We start from the raw sequence: 7,931 nt of genomic DNA on the forward strand, positions 1-7,931 counted from the left end.
CATTCTGCTGTTGAGCCCTCCATTGAGTTTTTTATTTCCATTATTGAATTTTCATTTCTAAAATTTCTGTTTGTTTCTTCAGATCTTCTTTTTTTTGCTGAGACTTTATTTTTATTTGTTTCAGTGTGTTTATAATTTCTTGTTGAAGCATTTATGTGGTGACTGTTTTAACATATTACTCAGATAATTCTAACATCTTTGTCATCTTGATATTGGCCTTGATTAGTTTTACTTTTCTATTGAGTTTGAAATCTTGGTTCTCAGTATGGTGAGTGATTTTTACTTGAAACCTGGACATATTGGGTATTGTGTTATGAGACTCTAAATCTTAGTTAAATCTTCTGTTTTAGCAGTTTTGTTTTTTTCTTTTTAAAACAGCTCTAGCAGGAAAAGGAAGGAAGGTGTCACCTTATTACTATTGCTACCAGGTGGGGATAGAAGTCCAGGTTTTCTTCTCAGCCTCTCTTGACACCTAGGCCAGGGGTGCCTTGTTACTGCTGGGCAAGGGTAGGCCTCCTCTTGTGCCCGGTGGGGTTAAGAGTGCCTCATTACTGGTCGCCTGACACCAGTGGGGGCTGTTCTCATTACCACTGGGCGGTGATGAAAGTCCTGACTCTTCTTCTAGGTCTTCCCTGGCGCCACTCCAGTGTAGGAGATGGAGGAACACTGTGTTACTGCTGGTGGTGGTAGAAGTCAGATACCCCTGTGATCTCCACTATCACTGCAGGGAGGCCTTGTGACTGGCTCCCTGCTCAACCTGCTCTGATGCCACCCAGGTGGGAGGGTCAGGGCATCTCATTTAAGCCTTTCAAGGGTGGAAGTCTAGGCTCCCCACTCAGCCTTTGAGAATGTTGTTGGGGATGGTGTCCAGTTTTCTCTCTGGTGTTTGGCTGGAGTCGACTGGTTATTGTCTAAAAGTTTTCTATTTTGCTAGGCTTTCCCTTTCCTGTTCCTCTGGCCTTTTGGATTCATTTAAATTAAGCCTTATACTTTTTTGACTACTGTAAGATATACTGGAAATTAATGAAAAGACAATATTGAAATTTTAAACAGTGTTTTTTGATGTGTTAAAATTACTTTTAATTTTATTTTTATGCTTTTTTCCCCACTTACAGGTGAAGATTTTGCAGAAATACATCAGAATTGGAATGCTCATAGCTCTTCTTCAGAGCATTCAAAAGGATATCGCAACAGAGAATTCACACGAGGATTTTCCCGGGGTAGATATCCTCGACCTGGCCATGGCAGGCTCCCACCTCCACAGTTTTATAACTCAGAACATATGGTCCCTCAGGAGACTTCGGGATTTCCACCTCAGAGACAAGATAATCCCATCATGCCGCAGTATCCCTTTCCTCCTCCAGTGTTTGACATGCATAATTTTTCACTCCCTCCTCCTCCACCACCACCTCCACCACCTGCATCTGGAAACATGGGTTGGGCTGCACCTGGCATGGCGCCTCATCCGTTACTTCCCTTACCATACTCCATACCTCCACCTCCTCCCCCTCCACCCCTGCCTCCGCCCCCCTCTTCTGGAGAGAGTAGTTCTTCTCATTTTGGACCTTACTATTAGGTGAACGAATGTATGCATTTCCAGAGAAATGTGGACTTTTTATATTATATGAGAAGGATTTTTTTTAAAAAAAGAAAGGAATTATGGAGCTAGATTTTTAAAACATTGTAAAATACTAAATGATTCGTTCAATTGTAAGTTGATATATGTATTTGTAACCTTTGTGAAATTGTATCCATATGAAAATTTCACTTCAAATTCTTTGGGAGGGATTCTATTATGTAATATTTAATTAAAGCTTCAAAACCATGCTTTCCCCATCCCTGCCCAGTTAAACAATACATGTAGGTCTAATAATAGATCTGGAGCAACTTTCATCATGGATTAGAATATACTGAACACATTGTCTTCTTGGTATGTCTGAAATAAGATCTTGAAGTCCTACTGAGAGTCTTTAAAATAAACTATTTTTATAAACTTATACTTTGGAAATTGATTTTGATTGTAAATGCAATTTATCGGTAAATTTAAATGTCCTAATTTTCTTTTAAACAAGTGTACTGAGAAAGAAAGTTTTACGTATTATTAGAAGCTATGACTATAATTACAGTTAATATTAATTATGCACATTTATTAATTAGGCAGGCTTTTTATTATTTATGCAGATTTCCATTATTTGGGCACTATTCAGTAGACTTTACTACTTAACCACTTAAAGGGGCACAAGGATTATTTGCAATTAAAGGTGTTATTTATTCACAATAAAATGTATTTAACCCCACATTAGGAGACTATGTCTTCCATATCTGTTTCCTAGATTCTCACATGCCTGGCAAAGGTTAGTTACTTAATAAATATTGAATGACTGACTTAATTTAGAATTTTTAATTAAATGACCAGTGAGTATTATTTTACATTGTGAAATTAAATGTAAGGAAAATTACAGAATTTTAGAAATAGAAGAGGCCTTAGAAGTAGTCCAAACTAGTCCTCATTTAATAAATAAGGAGGAGCCTAACTAAGGGTTCCAAAGAGGTTAAGTAACTTAACTAAGGTCCCTCAGTGAGATGGCAAAGAGTTAAACCTAATTTTCATGATTCTCAGATCAGCACTTTCTACTAAATTGGTGCTTCCTAATCTTTCATTCCTTGACGTTCTTAGAAAATAATATTTGTATGCACATTGGGGTAATCTAGAGGCCATTCATCAAAAGCCCATGGACTCTGGTTGCACCCAGGCTCCCCCTACCTCCCCATGGGCTGAGGAGACTTTTTGCATGGTTTCTGGGGCACAAATTGAGAAGCTCTTGCTTTGGTATACATTGACTTTATCATGTATTGTACTTTCTTTATTGTTCTTTCTTGAAATGTTTTTGCAGCTTCTCTTTAGGATTTACCTTCATAGATTATGGCAGTCTTTTTCTGGTTGATAGAATATTGTCAGAGTTAAATAAGATTATATCTAGAAGCACTAAAATAAAGTAATACTTTTCTATAAGAATGGGAAGAGTAAGATATTACCATCCAGTTATGATAAATCAATAAGCCATTATAATCACCATGGCATTTAAAAAATCTTTGAACCTCTTTTCCTCAAGTACTGGTATCTGACAGATATTGACTATCTGAAGAAACGTAGAGCTATTGATACCATTTGATATCTGCTTTCAATTAAGTTGCTACCTTAAACACTTAGGTCTAATTTGCTTTCCTCCTCACGCTTAATTCAGGGTTTTTGAACTTCAAGGTGCCTAGAAATCACCTATAATAATCACCTAAGCTTTAGATAGCTTCTTAAAAATGCACATTCATGGACTTTAGCTCCAGATTCAAATTCAGTAGATCTGAGGTGAAATCTAGGAAACTATTTTTAACAAGTACTGCTGGGTGATTAATTTCAGGATTTATTGTTAGTCTGTATAGATTTCAGGGTAAATATGCTACCACAACTCCTTGCCATTTACTCTGAAACTTCAGGAAGTACTGTTCGGAGTAGTGATGAGGATGTGCGGGTTGACAGGGAAGAAGAGAGAAATAAAACCATAGGTACTTAGAATGTATCTGTAGTATCTCACTTGGTTCTCAGAGCTGTATTTTGCTAATTATATCTATTAAGAGGAGGAGCCCATTGTCTCTTTAAATTTATTTAGAAGAGAAATATTACAATTTTCATCATCCACATCGTAATCTTACAGTGCTGCTTTTAAAATTGTGTGGCCTAGATCTTTAAACTGCCAGCTGCTATCAAGATAAATACAATGTTCTACTACACAGTTTCTCACCTCAAATAGAGAATTCTTTATGTTAGCCTTTTCCTGTGGTAAAGTCGATTGGCATAGACATGATTGGATGTGGATAATACCTTTGTATATATGTAGTTGTAAATGTGGTCAAATTAAAATTATTGCCTAAGCTAATACATTTGTTTTATTAAGGTGAATAACTCTTCTTTTACAGAAAAGATAGTGAGGTGCATGATAATGGGATGACTTGTGCACTTATTAGAAATAGGTATTGAAAGAACTGGGTTGAGACTGTCGAGTGGAGATCTGGAATAGTGCAATTTTAGAATTTACCAAAGAACATTTTTTAAAAGCCATGTAGTTAAGTCATAAAGTTCAATACCAAAATGTATCCATCTCTTCTGTGTAGCTAAATTATTAGTAGTCCCTAATTACCAATACTAATTGGACATAGGGGCGATGAAAGTAATAAGCAATGGCAGGGGCCCTGTGTGCAGAGGTCTCTAGTATTTTGGGGCGACAATGAGCATAGAATGCTCTCTCCCACTCTTCCCACCACATTCAGATTTATTACCTTCTACCCTCCACTCCCACTACTTTAGTGCTACTTTTTTTGTTGGTCGCTTAGAGTTGGTGAATACTAAGCACATTAAAAAATTCAGGACATATGATGAATTAGAGATGAGTAGAATCTGAGTTCTATTCTATTATAATTTTAAATTATTTAATAAATAAGTGGTATTTTAAATTCCCAGGTGCTAAAAATCTTAGTGTCCTTTGTAAGGACGATTTCTTAAGATAACAATCATGTGATTTGGGGAGAGAGGGAATCTCAGACAAATGTGTCATGTATATTCTATTTCAACAATAATATTTGCATTTGCATTCAATTTTATAAATTTACATCAAAAGTTTTAAGAGAATATGATTAACTGGTTTCGATGCTTTCTACTAGTTCTTTTACACAGCGTCGCATCATTGAGTTCTTTTCTGTTGCAGGAAAAAGCAGTCCTTCCTCCCTCCGCATGACACAAGTCAGGGAGTATAAGCAGAGGAAGAGAAATAATTCCTTAAGTGTCTGCTTCTCACCCTTTCCCAGTTGGTTTGGCTAAGATACCTGAAGTAGGCTTGAGAAAATTCTTTACTTAAGACACTGTCTTCGCATGCTCAGAGTATTTAGAATTTTTCGAAACAAATAGTTGAGTACTTCTGTGATTAAGTGCTAGGGAAAGCAAATTAATATGTTGTTAAATACTAGATCCTTTTAAAAAAGAATTAAAAACTAGATTAACATTTTGTAGAGTGAATTAATTTGTGTTCACACAGTATGCATTCATAAAATCTTTGTTCTGACATTGCATATTCGATACCAGTGATGATAAGTTCTAAGGTATAACTATAAAAAATACTTTTAATAGAATGCAAGCTGGAAAATAAAAAAATGAAAATTACTTATGAGACTTCATTGTCAGGTCAATGTTGCAGCTATACTATTTATGATTTAATATGTTCTACACTATTTATGATTTAATACAGTTAGGGTAAAAAAAAACCCCGCACGTTTGTATCCTTTCCTGCAGGTAAATTGCCAATATTCCAGAAGCCTTTCTTTACTTCTCATTCTGTGACCTAGTCTGAATTTATGTAGCAATTATGTTTCAGAAAACCAAGGAAACAATTACTGTAGTGTGCCTGAAATTAAAGTGGAGAAATATCATCTTCATACCAGCTATCAGACCAAAGCGCTTGTTTTGAGCTGCTAGCAGCGGTGAAAGGACATTTCATTTTTGACTCTGTGTGCACTCTGAGCCTAAATTGTTATCATTGTTGGATTAGACATGTACAGTCACTTAGTATCCTGGAAACGAGGTACAAATTCATGTATCAAATGGTAAAATAATGAAAATGGCCAATGAAGAAAAATACCAAAATTTTTTCTGCACAGTCAATGAAAAAGTGTATATACTTTTCTGTATATTATATATATACTTTTATTGTATATATACATATATATATTCGAAGGCTGGTACAAAAAGCCTGATGGTTATACATATTTTAGTTGTTTAGTACTTGTTATTTCTACTCATAAGGTTGATGAAATGGAAATAAATATTGTATTGGTTTATTTGGTAGGTAGTTGCATTACACTATCCCGCAAACAGAACAAACTGACCTTATGTGGTAAAAGCTTTTTATTTATATTGAAGATAGATGGGCTAAATATTGTTTCCAGCAAGAGCCATGACCCACATAGTAATGAAATACAACAAATACAAAGGAGTACAATCTATTAGCATAGAATCCCTATGACAGTGTGATAGATGATGGTGGTCTGTAATGTTTGGATGGTAGAGATGAACTTATAAAATGTTGTTAGCATCAATAGACACTACATTGTGCCAAACCTGTTATTGCAGCTCTTTAAACCTCTTATGTGCTCCCATGACATACAGGAGTGCTGGGAAAACATTTGCCCTCTTCCCCTTCCCACCGCTGTTGCAGATATCTGTCTGACTACGCATCATGCAGTGTTTCATCTCGGATATGATTTGGGACTGTCAGGCTCAGTTACACAAGCAAGCTCTCTTAGTAGCTGATTCATTCAAAGCAAATGATTAATTTTCTTTAAGATGTTTGGTTTTTGACAAAGTGTAATTGCAAGTATATTTATTGGCAACAATATAAGTTCAAATGAATTCTGTTAAGCAAGGTTATGGGCAGAAAAATATTTAAGGGCAGAAGAAAATAACTCAGCATTAACTTTATTGATACATTCAAATACAGTTAGCTTGAAACATATGAAATTGTCTACAAAATGGCAATTTCATATGGTTCAATCTAATATATGGGCTATTGATTGTTTTATTTCCCATATTTATTTTTCTTCATAGAACATCTCCCTGTACCATTACTCTCTAGAACACATTTTGGGAAATACTGTCATAGATGATAGCTGGCAGAAATTCATGGGATGGCACATTTCTCAGAGATATCTCTAGTTCTGCTAAGAAGACAATCTTTTAGAAGATCATGGGCCTGGGAAGAGCTATTAAGATACTTTGTATTAGGTTAGGAAACCACTGTTCTTTAGTGTAGATTCTGTGGTTCTTAACCTGCATTTTTTTTTTGTTCCCCAGTGTTCTAGAACCCACTAAAAACCTGTGAGATGTATAGTAGGCCCCCCTTAACCACAGTTTCAGTTTCCCGGAGCCAACCATGGTCCAAAAATATTCAGTGGAAAATTCCAGAAATAATTCATAAATTTTAAATTGCATGCTGTTCTGAGTAGTGTGATGAAATCTTGTGCCATCCCATTCTGTCCTGCCCGAGACGTGAATCATCCCTTTGTCCAGCTTATCCACACTGGATAACGCTACCTGCCCATTGGTCACTTAGTAGCCGATTAGGTTATCAGGTCAACTGTCCCAGTATTGCAATGTTTCTGTTCAGGTAACCCTTATTTTGCTTAATAATGGCCCCAAAGCACCAGAGTAGCGATGCTGGCAATTCAGATATGACAAGGAGAAGCCGTAAAGTGCTTCCTTTAAATGAAAAGGTACAAGTTCTCAAAAAGGAAAAAAAGAAAAATCATATGCTGAGGTTGGTAAGATCTACGGTAACTTTTATTACAGTATAATGTTATAATTGTTCTATTTTATTAGTTATTGTTAATCTCTTACTGTGCCTAGTTTATAAATTAAGCCTTACCATAAGTATGTACGTATGTATGAGAAAAAACATGGTACATACAGAGTTGGGTCCTATCTGCAGTTTATCCCCTGGGGGTCTTGGAACATGTGCCCCACAGATAAGGAGGGACTACTGTATATTTTTCTAGGAGAGAGGGTCCATGGCTTTTATCTTGTTTCTAAAGTAATATCTGAAAAGCAAGAAAGAGATGGGCTGGAGAGAGAGTCTCTCTCAAGGTTTTCTCCTTTTGGAGCAGGTATAACAGTATAAATGTTTCTCAAATTTGATAATGCACAAATCCTTTTAAATTTATTATGGACCCCCACGAACCTATCCATAGTCCACAGTTTGGGAAACACTGAGTTATAAATTTCATTCTGTGAAAATGTCTTTTCAATTTCTTATAGAATTTTTATATCTGCAAGTATATAATTGTGGACCTCAATTTAAAGAAACATTGTCCTGAACAATGTTGGGTTTCAA

At 35.9% G+C, this 7,931-nt stretch overlaps 1 protein-coding gene across 1 annotated transcript in view; it reads left to right on the top strand.

Moving 5' to 3' along the window:
- Positions 1 to 1,997, top strand: part of NAF1 (nuclear assembly factor 1 ribonucleoprotein) — a 44,221-nt gene extending 42,224 nt beyond the window's left edge. Inside the window, exon 8 of the mRNA XM_004442241.3 lies at positions 1,116 to 1,997. Coding sequence (XP_004442298.2) covers positions 1,116 to 1,576 — 461 coding nt within the window. The 3' untranslated portion in view covers positions 1,577 to 1,997. The remainder of the gene's footprint in view (positions 1 to 1,115) is intronic.
- Positions 1,998 to 7,931: the final 5,934 nt, after the last annotated feature.

This window comes from Ceratotherium simum, chromosome 12 (genome assembly GCF_057802395.1).
Source record: "Ceratotherium simum simum isolate JZ-2026a chromosome 12, ASM5780239v1, whole genome shotgun sequence".
In the NCBI taxonomy this organism is placed as follows: domain Eukaryota; kingdom Metazoa; phylum Chordata; class Mammalia; order Perissodactyla; family Rhinocerotidae; genus Ceratotherium; species Ceratotherium simum.